This window comes from Desmodus rotundus, chromosome 5 (assembly GCF_022682495.2).
Source record: "Desmodus rotundus isolate HL8 chromosome 5, HLdesRot8A.1, whole genome shotgun sequence".
NCBI classification, from domain to species: domain Eukaryota; kingdom Metazoa; phylum Chordata; class Mammalia; order Chiroptera; family Phyllostomidae; genus Desmodus; species Desmodus rotundus.
Genome location: NC_071391.1, coordinates 6,444,099 through 6,469,885, shown reverse-complemented (window position 1 = coordinate 6,469,885; position 25,787 = coordinate 6,444,099). Strand labels below are relative to the sequence as shown.

General features: G+C 55.1%; 2 protein-coding genes across 5 annotated transcripts in view; both read left to right on the top strand.

Moving 5' to 3' along the window:
• The first annotated feature begins 3,922 nt into the window (after positions 1-3,922).
• Positions 3,923-14,137, top strand: SPINDOC (spindlin interactor and repressor of chromatin binding). The gene is given in 8 exon segments (XM_053925792.1): positions 3,923-4,045; positions 4,168-4,301; positions 8,150-8,479; positions 8,563-8,712; positions 8,864-9,013; positions 9,148-9,348; positions 13,410-13,458; positions 13,460-14,137. Coding segments are annotated over 7 exon segments (1,170 nt in total). The 5' UTR covers positions 3,923-4,045; positions 4,168-4,174; the 3' UTR covers positions 13,623-14,137.
• A 10,822-nt stretch (positions 14,138-24,959) lies between these two features.
• MARK2 (microtubule affinity regulating kinase 2) overlaps positions 24,960-25,787 on the top strand; it is a 54,153-nt gene continuing 53,325 nt past the window's right edge. For 3 of the 4 annotated variants that reach the window (XM_024574570.4, XM_024574567.4, XM_024574566.4), the window contains exon 1: positions 24,960-25,603. In XM_024574570.4, the coding sequence (XP_024430338.2) occupies positions 25,550-25,603 (54 nt within the window). In that variant the 5' untranslated portion in view covers positions 24,960-25,549. The remainder of the gene's footprint in view (positions 25,604-25,787) is intronic. The other variant, XM_024574571.4, reaches the window with a different exon arrangement.

The following is a 25,787-nucleotide window of genomic DNA, read 5'->3' as shown; positions in this document are numbered from 1 at the left end:
CTGCCTGGGACCCTTCCCAGACCCAACTCCAGTGCGCACGTGCGTGGGGCGGGGCGGGGGTGGGGGGGCACTTCCTGAACACCAAGTGATTCCCCTCCATCCTGCAGCGTGTCCAAGAATTCCACTCAGTCATGACACTATCTGACCAGGGATGGAATCGGAATCCACAGGTAAAAGCCCCAGTCCCAGAAGACCACCCTGCACTTTAGATGCCAGCTGGGCTACAAATGGGTGGTTCCAGCAACCCCCTCCAACTGAAGCTGTTAACTGTACTTCTGACCAACTGGCTATAAATCAGAGTTTTCCATGACCCTCCTTGGGTTCAATTACTTTGCTAGAATGACTCACTGAACTCAGGAAAACCCATTCACTCACTAGATTACCGATGTATTACAAAGAATATTAAAGGACACACACCGTAGCCAGATGAAGACATATATACGGTGAGGTCCTAAACAAGGAGCCGCTGTCCTGCTGGGGCTGGGGAGCCTGCGTGGTAGTGGCTGGAAGCACTCTGGTTCCCCCACACAGAAGCTCTTGGAAAAAGGGCTGACAAGATGTCCTTTCATATACATACACACACACATGTATCTACATATGTATCTACATGTATATATATATACACACATATGTACATACATATATAAAAAATTTTGTTTTCTCTCTTTCTCTTTTTTTTATTGTTGTTCAAGTACAATTGTCTCCATTTCCCCCCCACCACTCCCACCCACCCCAGCCATCCCCACCTCCCACCCTCGATCCGTCCCCCCTTTGGCTTTGTCCATGTGTCCTTTATACATGTTCCTTGATGACCCTTCCCCCTTTACCCCCCATTGTCCCCTCTTACCTCCCCTCTGGTTACTGTCAGTTTATTCTTTATTTCAACGTCTCTGGTTATATTTGGCTTGCTTGTTTGGTGTGTTGATTAGCTTCCACTAATAGGTGAGATCATACAGTACTTGTCTTTCAACACCTGGCTTATTGCACTTAGCAGGATTCATTACTTAGTCATGATTGACTAAGTCACTGACCCTTGGCAATTGATTCAACTTCAAGCCCCTCCCCCATCCCTGGAAATCAAGGTCTGGGGACTGAAGGTTCCAATCCTCTAACCACCTGTTGAATCCTATGTTAAGCCCTACCCTTAGTCCGAAACTCATCTTATTTACACAACAAAAGACACCTTTATCACTCAATTCTTAGGAAATTCCCAGGGTTTTGGGAGCCTGGAACCACGCATACAGGGTGGGGCAAAAGTAGGTGTACAGTTGTGAGTACACAAAATACAGTTTATTCTTATATTATTATTCATTAATGCTTGTGTTATTTCCATACAAACAGCTGTACACCTACTTTTGCCCACTCTGTATATGAGGAATATATTTTGACCAAATATATATTTTTTATAAGTCACCATATCGCACTATCAGAAGGACCACCTTACACTTTCTTGATATTCCTAAAACTTCACGCTGATGTCCATTATAGAAACCATCCTCATTTCAAAGCTGTTAAAATGTGGGGGGGTGGGGGAAATGTTCATCTCAGATTTGATGAAATAGGACTCTTGCTGTATTATCTTGAGCAAATAATTTAACACTTGAAGCCTCAACGTTCTGCTCTATGAAATGGGAACAACACAATCTAACACGTAAGACTTGTGAGGACTGACCAATAACGCAGATCAAGTGCCTGGTATAACGGTGGGTGTATCACTCAGTGTCCAACCAGGGAAACAGGAACCACTCTAAGAATGTAAAATGGATCATTTCATGCAGGCTATTGGTGACACCAGTAATGACCGGGGTGACAGAAGGGCTGAGAAGCCTAACAGGGGGCAGCAAGGCAACCCGGAGAGTGGCAAAAACCAGAAGCTGCCCACTCTCCCACACGGGAGGGACAAACGGAGGAGATGGAATTAAGGGAGCCCAAGTATGTTGGAGCCACAGCAGCCCATCCAGCAGGAGCTGGAACCACAGAGGAGTCTGGTCTGCTGCTGGAGACCTGCCAGAGCCTGAACGAGAGACAAAATGAGAAGAAAGAGCTTGAATTTTTCTCTTCTTACCTTCCTGTGTCCTGCCACTGTCTCCCACTGGCGAAACCCAGGCGTGAGGTCAGCTGTCCTAGAAGCCTGAGACAGTGCACCTTGGAAAAGAGCAGAAGGGCTGGGAAGGGATCAGTCGTAAAGGGTAGAGGATGACCATTAGGTAGAAATTACTTAAACCTTTGAAAGTAAAAAAAATCCCCTGGCTGGCGTAGCTCTGGATTGAGTGCTGGCCCTGCAGACCAAAGGGATGCCAGTTTGATTCCCATTCAGGGCACAGGCCTGGGCTGCCGGCCAGGTCCTCAGTTGGGGGCGTGTGAGAGGCAGCTGATCGATGTTTCTCTTCCCTTCTCTCTCCCTCCTTTCCCCTCTCCCTAAAAATAAATAAAACCTTAAAAAAAGGAAAAAAATTTGTTTTACTTTTTTAAACTTTTTGGTTCAAAACTAGGACACAAACACACATATTAGATAGCACTCTCTTCCGCCTATTTTCCCACTGGAGGTTCCTCAAGGGCAGCAACAGGCAAGGAGCTGCCGTCTCCTGTGACGACCATGGTCCTTCTGGAACACCTCCTGAAGGACATGCCAGAGGCTCTTCTTGAGGAGGTGTCACTCTTTTCAGAAGGCACTCCCACTACGAAGTCAGTAAGCCATAGGAATTGTTCAGCCCCATGATAATCTGATGGGACCACTGTCATAGGCAAGCAAGACTGTACATTATTCTGAATTATTACTGTGCTTGGTCTGTGACAGAAGCATTTTATGATGGAGTTTCAGTGTGGGACATTATCTCCACTGAAATCTCAGGAAGCTTCCATGGCAAAGGGAGATGCCCCTGTATGTCACAGGTAAAAGCCCAGCCCCAGGAGTGTGATGCTACAGTGTCATGGCAGGTGGACTCTGGTCTTGGGGCTCTTAAGGATTTCTATGTGACCTTGGGAGGGTCACAATTTCTGGACTCACTTTAAAAAACTGGAAATCAGCACTGACCCGGGTGATGCAGTTGGTTGGCTGTAGTCCAGTGAAGGGAAAGGTCGCAGGTTCCATTTCCTGTCAGGTCACATGCATGGGTTGCAGGTTTGGTCAACGGTGGGGAAGGGTACAAGAGGCAACCGATCGTGTTTCACGTTTCTCTCTCACATGGATGTTCCTCTCCCTCTTTTTTCCCCTCCCTTCCCCTCTCTCTATAAATAAATACAATCTTTAAACAAAAAACTGGAAATCAGAGGAAGCATTTATCTCAGTCTCTTGAGATCTTGCTTCCAGGTGTATCCTCTGGATCAAATAAGTTATAATAAAAATTAATAAATAATAAATACTGGAAATCATAATCATCAGGGAAGGTTTGCATACGCCCACACTCCACTTGGCTCATCATCTTTGCATGCCCTTGTCCAGAGGCTCCCCAATGTTTTTCTAAAGAGTATTAAGTATCTAAGAGATGATGTGTCCAAGATCACATAGCTGGCAGATCGGAAGTAATTCCGTCTCCACTCTTCTAATGCTAAGACCCTTTCCACTCACTCCCCCTCCGGTTCTGTTCCCGCGGGCATCTTCTAGCAGAGGAAGGTTTGGTCAGGGAAAGGTAAAAAGGACCCCGATCAAAAACTTCCTTCATGCCAGCAAACTGTGCCCGATTAGCATCTCAACGTAGGGCGGCAACTCAGTAGACTCGGCTAACTGGCTCAGGAGGACCCCTCCAGGGTAAGTCTGAGGTCCTCCCGCCCCGCCTGGACGCCGGAATGCTGTGGAGAGTCCGCGGCCCCTTCGCGCCGCCCGGCGGGTCCTTGGATTCTAACGGAGCCGCGTGCGCGGGGCGGGGCCGCGCTCGATTGGCTGCGCCGGGTTTGGGGGCGGGCCCGCGGCGGGCCGGCTCGGCGGGCGCCGACAATGAGGCTCCATAAAAGGGAACGACAGGGGGCTGGGGCCCCGGATTGAACTCTCCTCGTCCGGGGTCCCGACACTCTAGGTCTCTGGGAGGTCCGGACGCGCCAGTCGCAGGTCCGGCGGGCGGAGGGGAGTGGGCGAGGGGCGGCGGGGAGGGGGTGGTGTGGGAGGGAGGCGGCTGAGCGCCCGGGCCTGCGCGCGGGTCCTCCAGCGTCCGGTCGCCGCGATATCCCCAGCCGCACCATGGCCCTGAAGGCCGAAGGCACCGCACTCGACTGCTTCGAGGTGACACTCAAATGCGAGGAAGGGGAGGACGAGGAGGAGGCCATGGTGGTGGCCGTAATTCCGCGGCCCGAGCCGATGCTCAGAGGTGAGGATGGGAGGGGACCCCACTTCCGCGTCACGATCCAGGGCTCGTTCCTGCCCCCCACCCAGTACGGGCCCGGGCACCCCCTGCCTTTCTTGGGTATGGGGTTCACCTCCCGCCCCGGTTCTGTTTGGGCCCGGTGCGCTCTTGCCCCACCCCCACCCGGGTTTGGAATCTCAGGCCTCCCTGAATTCCCCCCTCCCCCGCCCAGGGTCTGGAGCCTTCGATCCACACCCGCTGCGCTCAGGATCTTCTGGTACCCGAGCACCCCGTCTCCCGGGCCCGTCACCCGTGGCCGGATCCCTGTGGACACTGGCTGTCTGCGGCCGTGGTCTCCCGCCCCGCAGAGCGGAGGCAGGCCCAGTGGCCAGGCTGTGTTGCAGGCCGAGGGGCGGCAAGGCCTCCAGGCCCGAGACTGGGTGCGGCAGCCCGGTGTCCAGAGCAGTTCGGAGAATCGAGGCAGGCGCTGCTGCCTCCCGCCAAGAGGATTTTAAGGGCCCTCAGTGCAGAAAGGTTTCCAGTTCCCCCTTCCCTCTCTAGGCCTCCACTTGCACAAGCCACAGGTGTCAGCTTCTAGAGCTTCAGGGGTGTATGGGATTGCTCACAGCACCCGGTTTTGGAAAAGAAGTGCCTGCAGAGGAGGGAGATTGGCGGCCGGAGGGGCTTTGAGGAAGGGCTAGGAGCGCACACTTCCCCTCCCCTTTCTCCGATTTCTTCAGCCCCCACCCCGGACCTGGCAGACCTTGGGGAAACAAAGGGCCACCGTAGTGGAAGAAGGACCAGTCATGGAAATGCAAATACCTTTTGATTCCCAGATACCTCTCCTCTTTGAAGGGAAGGCCACCCTAAAGAGGTTGAGAGTAAATCCATTCATTTTTACCTCAGGGGAAAGTGATGCCTGCCTGCCTGCCTGCCTCTCACCCTCTTAGAATCCGGAGGGTTAGAAAGTGAGGGAGGGCATTAGCCCGCTCTCCTTCAGAGATCCCTTCCCCACTTCTGCTGTGCGTGGGGAGGGCTCCACTCCAGGCTGTCTCAAGCCTCTCAACAGCCCGCGAGTGGCCTTCTTCCCCACTCGGGGATGAGGAGCTAGAAGTCCAGAGCAGTTAAATACAAGACACCTACTATGTGCCAGCACCAATTTAGGCTGGGCGTGCTAACGGCTCTCAAGAAAGGTGGAACTCTGCCGTTCTGGAACATATACATACACACACGTACTAAGGACCAAAGGCAGACAAATGTAAGTAAATGTATAGTATGTTAGGTGGCAATAAGGGGTTCAGAGAACACTAGAGCAGCTAAGGGGGAAAGAGTGGGGTGAGTTTTTTATTTGGAATAGCAATTGATCCGGAAAGGCTTCTCTAATGAGGTGGAGTTTGAGCCCAGATCCAAAGGAAGTGCAGGAGTGAACCTTGTAGAGAAATGGAGGGAAAGCATTTTAGAAAGAAACGCAGGTACGAAGGTCCTGATGCAAGATGCTTCTTGAAAGGTTTGGAGGTGGGAGAGAAGGAGAGGATGAGGTCAGGGTTTTAGAGCAACTGGAAGGATGGGCATCCCTCTTGCAGAGGTGGGCAGCCTGCGATGCAGGCGTGGGGAGGCTGGGAGTTCGGGGTGGAATGTGGTAGATGTGAGGCGCCTGTGACGTATCTGAGGGCAGAGGGCAGGCGGGAAGCTAGACACACGGGTCTACATTTCACAGGAGAGGCTGGCTGAAGATAGAACTGTGGGAATCATCGGCAGGCAGGCAGCGGGATGAGACCATGAGAGGAAGGGGCAGACAGAGAAGGGGTCTGAGGACGGAGTCCTGGCTTGCCCCCGTGACGCCAGGCTGGAGACGTCTGGGTGCCACTGCGTGTAGGCGCTGTGCTTAATGCCAGAGACACAGGCATGAAGGACCAAAAGTCCTTGCTGTTGTGGAGCCCACAGTGTCCTGGGGAGATGCGGGAGCAGATACAGCATTCCGTACATCAGGTGCTGGTGTGTGCTGTGGAAGGAATGGAATGTGAAGGGTGGCGGAGAAGGCCATGGTGAGAATGCGGTTCTTTAGTGACGACCTGGAAGAGGTGAGGGAGTTGCGCAGGTACCTGAGAAGAGGTGACGTGGGAGGGAATGAAATGAGGAGTGGGCACAGGTGGCTGAGAAGGAGCCCCCGTGAAGTGAGAAGGTGGTAGCCTGGAAGCTGAGTGACAAAGGCGGTAGAAGTGATGGATCAGAAGGGGAGGTTTAAGAACTGACTGCTGGGTTTGACATCGGTGACCTGGGTGAGAGCTGTTTTGGACAAGCAGTGGGAAAGAAAGCCTGACTGCCCTTTGGGGTCAAGGTTCCAGTCCATGGTCGCATGGGAGATAGGTACAGCCCACCTTTGGGCCTGGATCCTCTGAGTCCAAGCCAGTTCTCAGCCATTTCAAAGCCCATGTCTTCCATACAGGCCCCAGGTACTAGGGCTTCCCATAGTTCGTCCCATCCTCTCCTGTGGGAAAAAGACATACCCATGAGAACTGTAGGCGCTGCGCACAGCCCTGGGCTGCCTGCCTTTGCCAAGCTACAAAGAGCTGCTACTTCTGCAGCTTTTGGTCCATGTGCACGAAGGACAGGTGCCAGGCAGACCCATGAGGACGAGGTTACAGCTGCAAATGCTCTGAGAGCTCTGTGCAAGGAGAGGCTACTTTTGATGGGATAACCAGCCTTCTGAAGGGGCCTCAACAGCTGGAAAAAGCAGGCACATGGCATTCACTGACCGAAGGCTCATTGAGCATCTCTCCTATGTGCCAGGCCCTGTGGGAACAAGAAGATGATAAAATTTACTATCTATCCCCAAGAAAGTGTGTGCTGTGGCCTGGAAGTGACACGTGGATATAACCAACTGCCAGGGATAGGAGTTCAGGAAGGCTTCCCAGGGGTGAGAATTCGAGCAGGTCCATTACAGAAGAATAGGAATTTGCTGGAGTGACTGGGGAATCTGGGCAGATGTGCCGAGGCTGAAGGCGTGCAAGCACCCCAGAGCCTGCTGGGAAAACACACAGGGACCTGTGGTCTGAGGCCAGAGTGAAAGGGGATGGAGGCGCTCCGGCGGGAGCACCAAGGCACGCAGGCTGTGTTTGGTGTTACCAGCCCCTCATGGGCTCCAGGGAAAGGGAGAAAGAGATGGGGTGGTGTTAAGTTAAAAACAAGAGGCCTAAGGGAGAGGTAAGAAGCATTTTTTTGAGATCCAAAGAGCTATTGGGGAATTCCTGATTCAGGCAGAAGCCCAAGCACAGGGGTAGGCGAAAGTGGGCTTACAGCTGATGTGAGCCTACAACACACAGAGTTTATTCTTGTGTGAGTGTCCAGTTGTCATATTCCTTATTATTAACCTGTCTCTGCCCGCCTCTGAAGTGTTCCAAGTGGGAGGAAAAGGCCAGGGGTGTTTACGAGGAAGGGAGGGAAACAATCGTATCAGTAGGTGGAAGGCATTTCTGTTGGCGCAGGTGAGCTAAGTAGTGACGCAAATTCTGAAGAATGTTTTGAGATAACTTTAAACATTGAAAGAATGTTTTAATCTTCAGTCCCTCAGCTGCTGGTGGTCTGGGGTCTGGTGGTCGTGGTGTCTGCTTTCCTATCATCCTCGCAAACAGGCCTTCAGGCCACAGCATCCAGAGGTGACTTAGCCCTTTGTAACATTCCAGAGAGCTGAGGCTGAAGACAGGCAAGGCCGTTCCTCTGAGATGGCAGCCTCGGCTCCATTTATTCAGCTTTTTCACAGGGGGGATGCTCCTCCCCCTCCCCCACACCACCAAGCTTGCAGATTGGTGTTCTAAGCAATAGTGGCCATGGGCACCTTTGCTCATAGCACCGCCCCTCCTCTCCCTCCATAGTGGCCCACCAGGAGAAGACCCCGCCTCGGAGGCCCAGCCTGCTGGAGGCAGGCGGCAGTAGCTGTGAGGAGCCCAGGCAGCAGGTGTCTTGGGAGCAGGAGTTCCTGGTGGGGAGCAGCCCAGGAGGCAGCGGGCGGACGCTGTGCATGGTGTGTGGGGCGGAGATCCAGTTCCCCTCCGCCGACACGGCGCGCACACACATCCTGGAGCAGCATCCCCACACCCTGGACCTGAGCCCTTCTGAGAAGAGCAACATTCTGGAGGCTTGGAGTGAGGGGGTGGCCCTTTTGCAAGATGTCAGAGCTGAGCAGCCATCCCCACCCAACTCAGGTAGTCACGCAAGGGGTGGGGGCCAGAGAAAGGCAGACCCAGGGGAGCACGTGTGGAGTTCACAGCGCGTTTGCACCCTTCAGGCTCAGGCCAGGATGTTGGTGCAGACGGTGACTCCACTCCAGGCCCTGACAGGATGCCAGCAGAGATTGTCGTTCTCCTTGACTCTGAGGACAACACATCCCTCCCAAGAAGGACCCGGCCCAGGGGACTCCGCCCCCTTGAGCTTCCTGGTTAGTCATGGGGAGCAGTGAGGCTAGGGGGTGGGAGGGCACTGTGTTCTGGTGGGAGAGAGGCCACTGGGCAGGTAGCTTCAGCAACCCTGAGGTTGCAGGGTTCAGGCTTGTTCCTTAAAAATGTTTGTGACCTTTTCTTCTTTTGCAGCTACTCCTCCCACAGAGCCAGTTAATAAGAAGCCCCGTGGTCAGAGATGGAGGGAGACCCCTGAGGAAGAGCCAGTCAGAAAGAAAAGAAGCAGATCCATGACCAAAAACCTGGACCTGGACTCAGACCCTGACCCTGACCCTGACCCAGGTGGAGGGGGAGCCCCGGGTGGGGGCTCTGGCTGCGGCGCTCCAAAAGGGAAGCCGAGGGCACCTGCACCTCATCTGAGTGGCGCTCAGGCCTTTAGGTCCTAGTCTCACAGTTCCGTCTGTCCCATCTTCCAGACCCCCCGTCACCTGACTCGCCCACAGAGACTTTCACGGCTCCCACCGAGGTCCGACACTTCACTGACGGCACCTTCCCTCCCGGCTTCGTCCTCCAGCTCTTTTCCCACACCCAGCTAAGGACCTCACACAGCAAGGACACACCCAAAGAGAGGACAGCAGCTGAAGGCAGCCTTCCGCAGCCAGAAAGCCCCTCTCCAGGTGAGCCCCTGAGAGGGGATGACCCGGGGGACAGACAGGCTGCATCCCCGGGCTGTGGCCTCCTTGAGGCTGCTCCTTGGGATGGTTGGCGCTTGGATCCCCTGAGAGATGGGGCCTGGGGTCGGCAGATTTGAAGGATATGGGCTGGGCTTTGCTGGCAGGTCCTTAGGCATGTCCTGGAATTGGTCATTAGGTTAGGCTAGGTCAGCGTGCCCCAAAGTTTGAGTCCAGCTGGAGCCTGAGTGGTGCCCACCTGGGACCCTTCACGGGGGACGGGTGAGCGCCCAACAGACACCTCTGGGCAGAGCAGCTCAGCGAGCTGCAGAGGATAGCAGTGAGCGCGGGTTTTTGCAGCACGCCCTACTGATTTTAAGAATCATTTACGTGCAGTTCCCTTGGTCCTTACAAAAGTGTCTTCCAGAGAAGATCCCCGTGGGGCTTCTATTCGTTTCCTGTGGCTGCGCTAACAAGTTACCACAGACTTGGTGGCTCACGACAGCGCAGACACGTTACTTTTCAGTCCTGAAGGTCGGAGGTCTCATGGGGCTGAAACATCCACAGTGTCACGGGGCTGCGTTTTTTCAGGGGGCTCTGGGGCGGCCCTTTCTCTTGCCTTTCCCAGCTTCTAGAGGCTGCCCGCATTCCTTGCTCTGTGCCCTTGTGTTCAAAGCCCGCAGTGGCCTGCAGAGCCTTTCTCAGGACGCCGTCTTTGGCCTGAATCTTCTGCCTCCCTCTTGCCCACCCAGACCGTGCAGCGAGTGTCTCTGTCCAAGTCAGCTGATGGCGCCATTAATTCCATCTATAGTCTCCATCCTCCCCTGCCGTGCAACATTCTAGATTCACGAGTCCTGGGGATTAGGACGTGGACGTCTTCGGGGGTTGGGTGCTCTGCCTACCTCAGTCTCGTAGCCAAGCAGTGGCAGGGCTCAGATGAGACTAGAACGTGCTCCAGGAGGGCAGCGGCTGAGCCTGGTTCCTCTCTTGATCTCGCCACGACAGGCACTGCTCACAGCGTCCCAGGCTCGGGACATCGCTCTTGGAGCGAGTGACCCAGGGCATGCCTTGTCCCGGCCTGTCTGAAATGTGCATTTGGAGTCAGAGCCCTGGAAAGATGTCACGCGGAAGGGAAGGGCAGGCATGCCGCTGCTTCGGCCCACATCACTCTGAATCGTTTGTTTTGTATCCACCAGGCCCTGCATGGAGCTCTGGGTGTGCGCATGCATGTCCACGTGTGCACCGCTTTGTTTTATTTGCCAAAATGGGCTCTGCTCTTTCTCCTCTCGAGGCAGGCCTTATCCCTTCCGTAGGTCACGGTTTTAACTGTCTTGGGTTTCACCTCGAGTCCCATTCCAGCCCGGCCTCCCCAAGACCGAGCTCTGCTTGGACTTGAGCGCTCCAAGTCTCCTGGTTGTCTTCAGTGGATCGCTGCTCCAAATGGCTGACCCCTTCCGCTGTTCAGTGGGTCTTCCACTTCTGTTCTCAAAAGAGAGCCAGCATCTTGACCCCGGGGTATCCGGTGCCCAAACCCCCCCTGTCCGGAGTGGTGAATAGCTGGGACGGGAATCCCTGAGATCTCAGGTCCCTTTGTGGGGAGTGGGGAAAGCCTGAGACTCCAGGGCCCAACACACTGACTGATGGGGTGAGGGGGATGGAGGACTGACGGGCGTTCTTGGCAGCAGCAGGGTCTGTGGAGGTTGGACGAGGCCAGGAAGCCACAGAAGACAGTAAACAATGCAACCCCAAGTGTTCTGCAGCCCAGCCCCAGAGCGAAGCGCTCCGGAAAATGGCACAAGTGAGGCAGCCGTTGTCCCGAGAAGCTCGTAGTCCGCCTGGGGATTCAGGTCAGAGGCCACGAAGCCGACAGTAGTTGGGCGCTCACGCTCGTCCTGTGCAGAGTGAAGGCTTCCGGCTGGTGGTCTCAGGCTGCTCAGGATCGCAAAGCTTGGATGGGTTTCCCAGAAAGCTGTGAGGCTTGCACAGGAACGGCTCCGCTTTGAGTTGTCCTATATATTCAAGTTTTCTGAAGATTTTATTTGAATAAAGATACTACCACTCTTAAAAGTTTAAAAACCAAGGATTTAGAAGTTGGAGAAGTTCGCTGTGGTCAGGGCACCCGAGCTGGTGGATGTGAGGGTGAAGCTGTCAGGAAAGACTTTCTGGGGCTTCTCGAAGGCCTCATAGGACGAAAGTGAGGAGGGTGCGCAGGCCGGAGAAGGTGGTCCGGAGGGCGCACTCACATATGGTGGGGAAAAGAGCCTCTTTGTCTTGCTGGTGATTCATTAGAGTCGGACCCAGAGACCTGGCTTAGGATTCCTTGGTCCAACCTAGCGTGTTCCCAGACTGACCCAAGGAGACAGAAGGGGGTGGGGGGGGGGGGTGGTGTGGTGTGGTGTGTGTGTGTGTGTGTGTGTGTGTGTGTGTGTGAGTGAGTGAGAGAGAGAGAGAGAACATGCGAGCTTCATGAGGGTCAGGGTCTTTGTTCGCCGCTGTGTGCTCGGCCCCTAAGACGGCCCCTGGCACAAAGAAAGCCCTTAGTAAAGATTCCCTGAAAGATGAGTGGGTGGCAGCCGCCTTCACCTGTTCTGGTGGCAACGTTGCCAGAGCCACTCTCAGAGGGAAGCCTTGAGAAACAATGGACTCGGCCCCCGCCCCCACCTCTGGAGAAGGTGTGCGCACACACATACTGCACACAAATGTGGAAGGAGATGGGGGCTGGGCCAGGCAAGCAGGAAAGGGGGTGTAGCTCTGGGGCGCTGGAGGGGCTCAGCTTGACTGGTAAGTCCCCCTGGCCTGCTCTTTTGGCCCTGGGGTCTTCCATCACTCCATTTCTGAAAGGGCATCTCAACCGCATCTCAGGCCTCCCTCTCCTCATGCTCTCCTTCCCTCCCTGACCCTCACCCCCACTGCTCTGACCTGACTACCAGGAAGAAGTGGCACTTGGTTCCACTGTTTTGAGAAGTCTGACTTGTGAAGCCCTTAGTCTTTGCATCCACACAGCTGTCACGTGGGAGCGTGGTTTGCAGAGACCTTCAGGGAACACCCTCGAAGGGGGGTTTCTGGAGGGCCCTGTGGGCATGTCTGTCCCTCCCAGCCCTCTGTGGGGAAATTGGCCGCCTCATTCTCCAGTTTGCTTGGGTCAAACCTTCAGTCACCCTCTTGTCCCTCTCAAACCCCACATCAGTCTGTCAATCAGAGCTGTTAGCTCCACCTCCAGCTGTGCCCAGAATCCACCTTCCCATCACCACTTGCACCGCAGCTGCCCTTGTCCGAGCTGTCTCCTGCCTGGTTCCCGCGACAGCCTTCTAACTAGTCTGGCTTATCTTTGCCCTCTGTGGTTGGGTCTCACATAGCCATTGAATCAGTGTCCCCATTGGAAACCCCAGTCTTACCCTGTTCTTGGCTCTGCGCAAAGTCCTTTTGTGCTGTCACTCCAGATAAAAACAAGGGTCCTCATGGTACGTGATCCTCAGCCCAGGATCCTTCCCTGTCCCCACCACCTGCCCGCGCTGCAGGTGCTGGCCTGGCGGTACCTGCCGCCGCAGGTGCACGCGCCATGGCGCTCGCACCATTCTTCCACGGGAAGGCTGCTCCCCCCACGCCCTCGGCCTAGCTGACTGCTCACTTCTGTTCCGTCTCGCTCACGTGTCAGCTTCGTGAGCCCCTCCCTGGCGTACTTTTTTCCTTCTGTCCATATGTATCATTTTGCATCTTTTGTTTGTTCTTGATGATTGGCTCTGTCCACTGGAATGTAAATTCCAAGAAAGCCACTTGCTCCACTCCATGCAATGCCGTACCCCCAGCAACTGGAGCCGTGTTGGGCACAGTGCAGTAGCCAAATATGTTACTGCTGAGTTGAGCGAATGAGTGGGACTCTGCCCACCCTCACAGAGCTTATAGTTTATCGGGGAGACAAACCAGCTTCTGTGAGTACAAAGCAGAAAGCTGGGCCTCTGCCCACACCAGGCACAGGGCTCTGGAAACGAGAGTGCGCTTTGCAGAGACCTTCCGGAGCGTCCTCGAAGGAGGGTGTTTGGAGGGCCCTGACTCTGCTCTCTACGCAGGTCCCCCTCCAGGGCTTCGTGGGACGCTGGACCTGCAGGTCATCCGCGTGGATGGAGGAGCCCCCGGCAGTCAGCCTACTGCAGGACTGGTCCAGGCATCCCCAGGGGACCAAGGGTGTGGGAGCAGGTGACACCCCAGACCGGCCCGAGGTTCTGTTGGAACCCAGCACCACTGTTTCGGGGCAACAAGAGGCAGGGGGTGGTGCTGCGTAGGTTCCTCCTTTCGGGAGAAGAGGGGTGGAGCAGGCAGTGTTCCCTTTTGGCTTCTCAGAGCTGCCCGCTGTGCCACCTGATGAAGAGGAAAGCCAGGTGCCGAGGCAGGGTGGAGGAGAGGAAGGGGGCACAGAAACACGTCCGCCCAGCGAGGTGGGCAAGGGTGGCTGAGGCCAGCATGTGGTAGGGCCCTGGGCCTGGGGAGAACACCCGCCCCTATCCTTCGCTGACTCGACCGCTCTGTCCCCCGACCTTTTCCCACCCCCTCCTACCCCTCCACCGTTCTCCCGTGGCACAGTGCCTTACACGGGAAGGAGGTGGTCGCCATGGGGTTTGAGCTGAGTCCCACTACCTCGGGGGACACCTCTCCTCCCCCAGCTGTTCAGACTCCCGAGAACCAGGAGGCCTCCATTACCTCCTCCCGCTATACCCCTGCAGGAGGCCCAACAGCCCACCTGGGGGCTTCACTCCCCCTGTTCCTTTCCCTGGTTTTCCTGTTGTATATATCTCCTTTGTTGACAATAAATTATTTTTTTTTATTAAGACAGTTCCGTCTGGGCCATCATTGGGGGAAGGGGCTTGCTAGCAGGATGCGCAGCCTCCTGGACCAGCCTTGAGGGGTGGAAGGGCTGAAAGGTTGTCCTGTGTGGGAGCCAGAAAGCCCCCCCACCCAGAGGGTAGAGCAGGGCCCGCAGGCTGTGTTGGACTGGCGGCAGCCAGGTGTCAGTCACAGAAGCACCCACTCCCTCCCCTCCCGCTGCCCTGGACATGGGGTAGAAATGCCCCTTCTTTAACATACTATGCTTTCCGCCTCACTTGACAGGCCACTGTCCAAGAGAGGCCACAGAGGCGAGTGCCCAGGGACGCTCACACCCCCGGAGCTGAGACTTGACCTCTCTAAAGTGAGATGGTTGCGGCCAGCCTGCACTGGGAGAGATGCCTCCCACCCGCCCCGCCCCACCCCACGAGGGGCAGGTGGTCCTCAGTGCAGCCCTGCCTTCAACCACTCAGCTCAGGATGCTCAGCCGAACACTTGGTCCTACCCTGTCCCTGGTTTCATTAAACCCAAGCCTCTACCTGGTTTCCCGTTTCCTAGACCAGGAACTGGCTCACTCTGGGTCTTGTCACCAGATTCCTTCCCGTCTGAAATCACCGTCCTAGGCCAGGTCATTGTGAGGGTTTGTTTCCCCTTTGGTGATGGGGAGCTCCCTCCCAGACCCCACACAGCACTGGTGTAGAATCTAGAGGCGAGTGGGATGTATAGGGTAGTCGCCCCATCTCCTTCTGATACATACTGAGTATGCAGGGGGAGGGGCACAGCTAGCCCTCCAGGGCAGTGGGTCCCGAAGGACAGGGACACGGCCAGGCTTTGACACCCTCCAGAAAGCCAGTCTCTGAACCCGGGATGAGAGTGCTGTGCTTGAGTGAGCTGCTGTCACCTGGGGCCAGCATGAGCCAGACAGGGTGGGAGTGACCTCACAGCATGGCAGATTCTGGACATGCCCCTTTCTCCCCATCTGACTCACGGGGTGCCCAGGGATGTGGGGGACCCTGGGCCAGGGAGGCTAGAAGGCTAGGCCGTGCAGTGGAGGGAGGCAGCAGGCGAAGATGCAGGACGCCCTGCGTGTGATGTCGGGGGGCAGGCCCTCCAGTGTCCGCCCCCGTTTGTGCAGGGTGGCAAAACTTGTATCTTCCCTAACGGGAACAAATGATGCTGGAAATCTGGCTCTGAAACAGGAATATGAATTATTACTGTTGGTTACTATTCATCCTTCCAGTCGCGACTGTCACACTGATGCCGACATCCTTTTAAACAGCGTGGCTGTGTTGCTGGATGTTCACAATTGAGAAAACGTGTATAGGAGCTCGCCGTGAAATCGTGAAGCGTAGCGCACCTTCACCGCTGTTAATGTAACTGATGGCTTGGCCCACTGGACTGTGAGCTCCTCCCGGGCAGGGTCCAGGTTTCAGTGACTTCGTTTTCCCAGGCCCCCGCTTGGGGCCTGGCACAGGGTAGTAGGTGCTCAATAAGTGTTTGTCAAGTTCTCTCTGGGTGTGCATTCCTATGTGACATTTTGCAACGCAAGCTGGTCCCTGGAGTACAGTTCTCTGCATAGGGCGGCTGCCACGGTGACTACCGACAGGCATTCCAGGACTTCAGCCCCACACCCCACCAGCAGGGGTCTGCCCAGCCTCTGCCAGGACCGCAGGGACTGTGTGAGCATGTGTGGCTCGGAGTTGCCACTGGGCGCCTCTGGGCTTCCAGGGATAGGTGGCGAGCTTGGAGCCAAGGGTATGATTCCACCCGGAGTACAGAGGGAAGTTTCTGAACATAGGTGACCAATTGCCTGCAGTTCCCCCACCTGGCCTGGAGCCTCCATCCCGAAACACCTGGAATGTCACCCACGCAAACATTAGTGCCCCCCAGGGCGAGTGTGATGAGAACCAAGCTGGACTGGAGTGAAGGAGGGACAAGAGGGTGCCACTGCCCCTGACCCCTGACACCCACTCCCCTAGTCCCCAGTGCTCCCAGGTGCTCTGAAGCCACCCTCCTTGGGGTCTAGTTTCAAGGAGATCTTTGGGATGCCAGCAATAGTTGTGGGCAAAGTCAGTCTTTGCCCACAAAGACAAGGGGTGTGGCAGCTCCTTCCCTCCTGGAGGAGAAACTAGTGTAAGGGTGTGGCTGGGGAGCGGGGACACTGGCTGGGCCCCTGTGCAGCACCCCGGTTGCATCGCTGTTCGGGCCCAGGCTCTGTGACCTCACTCTCCTGCATGAAATGCAGTAGCTGTGCCGCCCCCTGCCCCCACCCCACACAGCTGGGCTGCTGCATGGGACAAAACATGGCACCTTGGGCCCTTGCAAACTGCAAAGTGCGTTAGATCCCTGAAGTGTGGTAGGCAGCTGGGGGCTGGGATGGGAGCGCATCTCTGGTGGGACAGCAGCATCTCTGTGTCCGGTGGGGCAGGGCCCCCAGCTGACTTCCCCAAGGCAGCACAAGCAGGGAGGGAGCTGCCGCCTACAGGTGAGGTGACGGGTTAGGTGGCACCACTGCACCCCAGGGTGTCTGTTTTCCCACCTCCTTGGAACTAGGTGCCTCAGCCCAGAGCCTTCACATTGAATCTGGTCAGCCCCCACCCCCTATGGGAACACAGAACGCACCAGCCTCCGGAGGAGAAAGAAGAGCAGGCCTTTGGCCTCCCCAACACCTGAGTCAATGCCTCAGATCCCCTCGGTCGGTCTCCACACCTAGAAGGCTCAAGAAGCAAGAGCAGCGAGGGTCCAGTGGGCCACCGCTCTGTGGGTCAGATTCCACCAACACGAATGAAGACGCCCGTGAGCAGCTACTGTGCTAGGAACTGCAGAGCCTGGACAGCACCCTTGCACTGGTCTCCACTGAGGGTCACCCCACAGTGGGCCTGTTATATGGGTGAGGAAACTGAGGCACTGAAAGATAAACCAGGCGAGTTGCCTGACATTGCAGTGCCGGTAAAGGAGCAGAGCCAGGCCGAGCCCAGGTATGACTCCAGAGCTGTTGTCTTCCGCTCTGTGTGGCCAGTTCTGCTTTAGGAAGACTTGACATCGTCCCATGAGAGCCCAGGCACCCGCAGGTTCAGGGGGGCGGGGCAGGGCGGACTCAGGAGGGAGACAGAAAGGTCATACACAGTGGGGAACACTCAGCAGCAGCACCCCCACCCCAACCCCTGCTCCAGCACTTTGCTGGTGGGGCCCGGTGCCCTCATCATCCCAGTTTCCAGAATCCCCCCAGGTCCTGGCACCTGCAGGGATCTGTGCCTGGCAGGGCCAACTGGGAAGGCTCCCTGCAGATGTGGAAGGGTGCTCATCTCCCCTGTCCCAGGTGACAGTGACTGTGGGCCAAGCCGAGGGCTTTCAGGGTAGAGGCAGACCTGCTGTTCGCCTGCCCCTTTTCTCCAGAAGTTGGCTCCTGGGCCCCCGAGTGGGCCCTGCCTGCTGACCCTGGCCTCACTCAGCAACCTGTGACGTTGGCTCAGGCTGGGCTCCGTGTTCAGAGGTTACAAAAGCAGTGACTGGTACCACGATGTCCACGTGAGCCTGGGCCACTCTAGGGGGCAGGGCATTGTGGGGGGATGTGATTCTCCTATCCAGACCCTGCCCTGTCCCCTCACTCCCTCTCTCTGACCTGGGCCAAGTCCTCTTGCCCTCCGTGGCAACCACGTCTTTGTGGGTGAGCAGTTTGCCTCTGAGAGACACCCATGGTCCTCCAAGATCAGGACTGGCCAAGAGAGCTGTGTGTAGACAGTGGTTCGGGGCTCTGGCTCGAGAGGCCAGCCTGTGAGCAGACCCAGGTTCACAGCTGCGAGCTGGCTGAGGTACTCATGCTGCTCCAGGTGCTGGGAAAGGAATGCAGCCAGGACCGGGACCAAGAAAGACAGCCCCGCCCCCACAGCACCCATACCCCAGGGAGACAAAGCAAACAAGGTTCTTGGTACATCCCACCAGGAAAAAAACCTGGGCTTCCTGGAGGGGCTCTATTTTTTCTTTTTTGATCATGGACGTTTTCAAACACTCCCAAAGAAGAAAGAGAGAATGGCATAAAAAACACCCATGTTCCCATCTTCAACAAATATGGCCAATTTGGTTCCTCTTTATCTCCTCACATCTCCCTTCCTTCTGAATTCTTATAAAGCCAATCCCAGAGATTATGTCATTTTATCTGTAAATAGGTCTGTTTATATCTCTAAGAGCTCAAGACTCTGTTCTTATTATTAGCGCACTTTAATAGTTAATAATCCCTTAGTGTCGTCTCACATACAGTCAGCGTTCACATTCCCCAACTGGTCCGTGAATATCTTTAACAAGTTTTTAAAATCGTGGTGACGTACACGTATCAAAAGTGCACCATCGTGACCTGTCTTGCGTGTGCGGTTGAGCAGTGAGACATCCACGTTGGGCACCAATCTGCAGGGCTCTTCATGAACATCTCTTCACAGCTGGTTTGTTTGAATCAGATCTAAGCGAGGCCCCCACATTGCACTGGGTTCATACGTTTCAACCTGTAACAGCCTCTCTGTCCTCTTTTTTCCCTTCTTTTTCCCTGTTTAAAACCACAGTGACGTGTTCTGCAGGCAGAATTTCGTCCACTCTGGGGTTGGCTGATTGCACGCCCCTGATAGGTTTAGCACGTTCGTCCATGCAGGGACGCCGTGTTGAGATGGGCTCACTCCCCGAGCACCCATGGAGCCATGCAGTTAAACAGGGAAAGGGAGTTCTGGGCGGAGGAGACGAGGAGGGCCAAAACCCTGAGGCTTCTGTCCCCCAGGGATTCGCAGACAGCCTGCTATTCGCGTCAGGCACTGTTGGAGGCACCGAGGACACCGCTGGGAACCAGAAAATGTCCCTGCCCTCCCTGGGGCTGGAGACGCCAGGCACTGTGCTCCAGGGGAGGATGGCGGTGAGGAAAGCAGGAAGTCCCCCCCACCCCCACAGACACCCTGCCCGCTGGCTCCAGGAGCTACTGTACAGTGATGGGTACATGGGGAAATCATCTTGGCACACTGGTGAGTCATTGCCCCGGCTGTCCCACTTCCTCCAGGAAGCCAGTTAAAGCCCTGGACACCAGCTGGGACTGACTCTCCTCAGCCGGCTGCAAGTCTGAGGCTGCCATTGGCCTGTCTGCCTCCTCTCCAACTCCCCCCACCTCCCACCATCCCCCCAGTGGGGAACTCCCTGAGGGCAGGCTCTTTCTTGCTTCCATTCCAGCCAGTCCTTGCTTTCAGCCTTTGGCTTATCCTTGGGATCAGATTCAGCGCCACCTCCTCTAAGAAGACTTCCTTGCTGCTCCATCCAGTTCCCATCTTTCCACAGGCCCCAGATCATTTGCTTTGGGTATCCTGCTCGGAGCCCCATTAAAAACTGCCCACTTCTGCTTTCTCCTTTGCTTCTCACAGGGCCTTTGCCAACATCAGCCTGGCTCCCCATCCAGGATGTTTTGTCTTCTCAGCAGTGGAGGCGGCAGAACCCTGCCCATAGACAGTGACCCGGTGTGGGAGCGTGGGTGGGTCCAACGGGCCCATCTCCCAGGATAACGGACTGTGAAGGTGCCCTCCCTTCCTGGTGCCTCCTTCCCTCCCCACCCCTCCCCCTAGGTTGGTATGCAGTGACCTCTGTGACCTTTCTACTGTAGAAAACATATGAGCAAGACTGTCAGGGATGTCGTCCCCTCCATTCCAGGCACGGGTCCAGGCCAGGGGCAAGGCAGGGCGATATGAGTGTCGCCGCAGGGCTAGGGTTTTGGAGAGTGTCTCAGCCCACGCAGGCTGCTGCTGTCACAAAGTACCATAGACTCACGGCTTTTGAACAACAGGACTTTTTCATAGTTCTGGAGGCTGGGAAGCTCAAGATCAACGCCTGGCAGGTTCGGGGGCTTGCGCAGACCCTCTTCCTAGCATATAGAAGGCAGTCTCCCTGCTGTGTCCTCTCACGGTGGAAGGAACAGGGGAGCTCTGTGTGGTTGCTTTTCTGAAGGCACCAAGCCCGTTAATACCATCACTGTGGGGGTTAGGATTTCAACATATGAATCTTGGGGTTCACACGTTCTATCTATAGCTTTCTAGAAGACCCACAGAAATCAAAGAGTCGAGCTCCCCTTGGTTGTACAGACAAAGATACTGAGACCCTGAAAGGGGAAGGGAGTTACCTAATGGCTCACGTGATCCATTAGTGACAGAGCTGGGACCAGAATGAGCTCTCTCCCTCCTGATCCACTGTTGTTCTTTGGGGAAGTGGCCAGGATAGAGCAGAGACTTAAGACTCCAGGAGGCTGGCTAGACTACGCTAATAAGACTAATAATAACAGCAGCCCACACAAAGTGCTGGCCGTCCTCCCGTCTCTGTCTGAGCATGTTTTATATATTAACTCATTATACCCTCACAGATCAACCCCAAGCAGCAGGTACTTTGATTATCCCCATTTAACAGGTGGGAAAATTAAGGTAGACAGAGGTTAAGAGGCTTGTCTAAGATCACATAGCTGCTAAGAAGCAGGCTGGCTACGAAGTCCGTGTGTTTGCCCCTACCCTCCACTACACTTCTCATGGGCTGATTCCCCTATCCCCACTCCCCCGGCCAGGGACGGCTCTGCACTTTGATTTCCTTATTAGACTGAGTAATAACAGTACCTCCTGCTCATCGTAACTGTGATAATGTCTACATGATACGCAGCTCTCACGGCGTGTTAGCAAAACCAGGAAAGGGACCTTGTGTAGCTCCTGCCCTGTGGCTGGACAGGGGGCACTGATTATAAACATTCTAGCCCATCAATTCTAAGATGAATATTTTTTTTCACACTCTAACATCTCTGAACTGTTCTAAATTCAGGATGATACACGGCAATAGTGACGAAGCGCATGATGGAAATTCAGAGACACCAAGAAAAATAGGGCAAAGCTCTGCAAGATGGGAGGGCCACTGAGGAGTGAGAGGGGAGGAGTGGCTCTTCCCACCCCTGACCAGAGCCTGGGCCACGCCCCCATCCCTCAGAGTGGCCTGCCCAGGATGAGCATGCCTTCTGGCTCCACAGGTTGGTAGGATTGAGAAGAATTGCAGTGTTCTGGAGGGGTAAGAATAAGGATGTTTTCTGCCCTGACCAGTGTGGCTCAGTTGGATGGGCATCGTTCCGCAAAGCAAGAGGTTGCCAGGTCAATTCCTAGTCAGGGCATAAGCCTGGGTTGAGGGTTTGGTCCCTGGTTGGGGTGCACACGAGAGGCAACAGATCGGTGTTTCTCTCTCACAGCGATGTTTCTCTCCCTCTCTTCCTCCCTTCCTTCCCCTCTCTCTAAAAATAAATAAATAAAATCTTTAAAAAAAAAAAAAAAAAAGAACAAGGATGTCTTCCACTCCAGCACGCTTGCCTCCCCTTAACTTCTTCCCTCCCTGCCCACCCATGGAAGGATTGCCACTCTGAGTCCTGTGCCTGCTGGGGCCAGGAGTCCCGTACCCTTGCCTTCTCCAGTTCCAGTGGGCACCGCAGCTGCCCTGGAGCACTGGCCCTGTGTTGTTTGTATGGAAATTAATACAACAATTAATACATAATAATATGAGAATAAGCTGTGTTTCACCGACTCACAACTGTAAGCCTACTTTTGCCCCACCCTGTAAAAAATCCGACCACTTCCCCTGCTGCTGCTCTCTCTAAGCCACGGTCATCTCTCACTTAAATTGTCATAAAAGCCTCTTTCCTGGCCAATGGCCCCTTTACTCTCGTCTCAGCCCCGCAGCCAGTCGGGTCATATCATGGCAGCAACTCACTCCCAAAGCAGCGGCCCACCAGGCCTGGTGCCATTGCCTTTCCGCCCTCTTCTACTACTGCCCCACCCTTGCTTGCTCCACTCCAGCCTCATTGGCCTCCTTATTCTTTAAATAGCCAGGCCTGCTCCTGCCTCAGGTCCTTTGCACTGGCTGTGCCCTCCTCCTGGAATTCGCTTCCCCAATATCTGCAGAGCTCCCTCCCTCACCTCTCTCAAGTCTTTGCTGAAATGTCACCTACTCAGGGAGGTCTACATGGACCACTTTAGTGCTGCAACTCACTTCCCACCCCCTCAGCCCCGCACTTCTGATCCCTCTTATAACCAGCTCTTATTTCCCCCCATGGCATTTAATTCTTACTATTACGTTTGTTGTCTTTCTTCCCCCGATGGAGATGTTAAGTTCTCTGACAGTAGAGATCTTTATTTTGTTCGCTGATGTACCTGAAGAGCCTAGAACGATGCCTTGCACATAGTAGGTGCTCAACAGAGATTTGTAGATGAATGAACATGCAGATTAGAGAGGGATAAACATGTGGTAATATATAATTAATCTTTGAGGGATTTGAGGAGGTAATATTTGAACTGGATCTTGAAGTGCACACACCTGGAAGCTGAGATAGGTGATTGGCAATTGATCAGCTTGAACAAAAGCCTGGAAGTGGGAAAGCATGGTGGCAGGGCAGGAGCTGGGGGGAGCTGTCAACCAGTGGGACTTAGCTGGAGAGGAGACTAGTAAGGTAAGTTGAGGGCAGACTGTGCAAATCTTTGGATGCAGGCTAAAGGCTTTTCCCACTGCCAGGACCGGCTACAAAATTTGTGGGGCGCAGTGCACAATGAAAATGCAGGACTCTCTTGATAAAGTTTTAAGAGCACATTAAATCAAGCTCAAGGCCCTTCTCTGAGTAGGGCTTCGTGTGACTGCACAGGGTCTAGGCCCATGAAGCCAGCCCTGCCTATCCCATGAAAGAGCTGGTGAGGGCTGGTAGCAGGACGGAGATGTAATTAGATCTGGACTCCAGGAAAACTATTCCGGCTTGTCTTGAGGGGTAGGTTGGAGGGAGTCTAGGCAAGACCAGTTAGGCAGCCTGTGTGCAGAGAGTGAGGATGAAGAGGGACCAGGTGGTGTGGGGTAAGGTGGGGCTAAGGGGCTGTGGGCAGGGCTGAGAGCTTGAGTGAGTAGAGGCATGGAGGAAGTGGAGTTTACTTATACAAGAGCATGGGCCCAGGAAGACTCCTGAGTGCACCTGCCTTTGCTCCTCCAGCCCCTTCCTCTTCTCCCTTTTTTCCAGACCCCAGCCTTAGAAGTGGGATCTTGCACAGAAATCCACAGTGCTTTTCCCTTTGGCCACCAGAGGGCAGATTGTTCTTATGGATTTTCAGGATGAATTTGGGGTCCCGGGAGTGGAACAGCCTCTGTCCTCACCTCTTTCTTTCTCTCTCACCTCCTTCTGCATTTCTTCACCCACTTCTTCCTCAATGGCTGGGTGTCTGCATGGAGCTGGCATGAGGCTTGGGGAAGTGTCTGGGAGTCTGGTGCATGTAATGGGACTGTAGATAGTAACTGTTGCCTTAGGAAGCACTTTCATACCATCCGCTCATTGCACCGTCTCGCTGCCTATTTCTCTGGCCAACCTGGCCAAGGGCTCTGCTCAAGATACTGTAGCTGGGAGCTGGAAGTCCGGTGTCAGCAGTCCAACCAGCACTTTTTCTCACAGTCTCTGGGGCTGCTCTGTTCCTGTACCTTCGGGGACTTTTTGGTTGAACCTGGTCTCTGGCTCCTGTGGGAATTCTGGCTTCTGCCCACCTTAAGCTGCTGTTGAGGGGGGTGGGGAGGTACAGCAAGTTCTAACATACCTGGGGTAGTATGGGTGGGGGCAGCTTGGAGCGGGAGGAATCGGACTAGCCCCCTGCCTCTCCCTGGTGAGACAGTCTAGGAAGAAGTGAAGAGCGGACCCAGATGGTCACAGATTTCCTGGTAGAGTCAGGTGCTCTCCAGTGGAGAGGGGCCTCAGAGTTCATGAATCCAGTGACCTCACTTTATTGATGGGGAAACTGAGGCCCAGGGAAGGAAAGGAACTTCTCCAGGTGCCCATTCTTTGTTCCATCCTACGGAATTCTCATTTTCAACCAGTTTCTCTTTTCTTTTCTATGAGTTTCTTTGTCTTAGAAAGGATAATTGAAATGTAAATTAAGATGAGAATGTCTCTCCTGTCTTACTTCGCAGAAGTATTTTAAAAGGTAATCAGTACGACAATATTACTATAGTGTGATGTTTTGTGCTATTTTGAACAATTAAAAGACTTTTTTTGGAAAAAAAAATAAAGAAAGGTAACCAGAATTCAAAGATGTTATTTAGAATGTTACCACTGAAACAAATACATGAGTTCTTTCAATACAGGAACGTCAAAGAAGATAAATTCAGATATGTTATGTGAATTTTCACACAGCATTTTCACTCCACAGAGCTGGGGCTGGAATGAGGGGCTGGGGACCTCTGCAGCCTTCCACAGCTGGGAGCCCGCGGAAGGGACCGTGCTTGTCTGGGACCGTGACGAGAAGCCAAGAGAGACGATGGCAAATGATAAATAGTAGGTAGACAGGTAATAGACTAATGCTGCATTTGACAGGTGGTAGACATGTTGATAGACAGGTTGGATGATAGACGAGATGGATTTTATGAGCTGACCCACAAGGAATGGACACGCAGATGGAAAGTTGCTGTAGAAGCAAAGGATGCCAATCGCAAGGACGCCTAACAGCCTTATTTTCGATTTAGTTAAATAATAACACGCACAGGTGATCCACGCTTCCTGCTCAAGATTTCAAAATACCCGAAAACTGACGGAAAGAAGCGAAGAGTTAAAGTCGGTACCACTCGGGCCTCGGGTGTTGCCGGAAATGGCCGACGACCGCCGTCGGCGGAGGGGCGGGGTGGGGGCGTGGCCGGCTTTCCGCACGCGGAGCGGCTTCGGGTGTTTCCGGAAACTGCCGAGAGCCCCAAGAAGTGGGCCGGGGGACGGCCTGTGGGCGTGGCCAGAGTACTTGGAGTCGCTTCGTGGATTTCCGAAAACAGAGCCGAAGCTTGGTCTTCGGAATCCAGAAAGCGCGCGAGTCCCCAGGGGTTACCTTCTTCGGGTGTTTCCGGAATTCACTCGTAGTCGGTGGCAGGAGGAGGCGAGCCGCCCTCCCGTTCCTGGCCGCTTCGGATGTTTCCGGCTGCTGCCGGCGGAAAGAGCCGAGGGCCGGCGGTGGTGGCGGCCATGTTGGGAGCAGCAGGTCCGGCGGCGGCTGCCTGTGTGCGGGGCGCGGAGCAGTGCCGCTGAGGGCAGGGGAGGAGCGAGGCGGGCGGCCGGCTGCGGCGGCAGAGAGTAGGCGGAGCGGCGCGGCCCGGCCAAAAGGCGGCACAGCCCAGCCGGGGGTCGGGGGGGTGCGGTCCGGAGCCGCTCGGAGCCGGCGCGGCCTAGCCCGAGCGGCGCATCCCCGGGCTGGCGTGAACGGCTGCCCGGCCTCCCCGCACCCCCGGCCGGGGCCCATGCGGCGGGTGCCCCTGCTGTGAGAAGCCCCGCCCGGCCGGGCTCCGCTCCTTCCCTTCCCTCCCTTCTTCCAAGCTTCTCGGTTCCCTCCCCTGAGATACTGGCGCCATGTCCAGCGCCCGGACCCCCCTACCCACGCTGAACGAGAGAGACACGGAGCAGGTAAGGAGCCCCGAGGGCTCCCCAAATTCTCTGGTTGGGCCCCTGCACCTTGCAGAGCCTTCTCCCTCCTTTGCTCTCCTCGTGCCCCTGCTGCCAACCTGCAAGCCTCAGCTGCCCTGTCATCTGTCTTTCGGCTCCGCACATCCCCCTCTGAGTCTGTCCTGGGACCCACCTCGTCCTGACT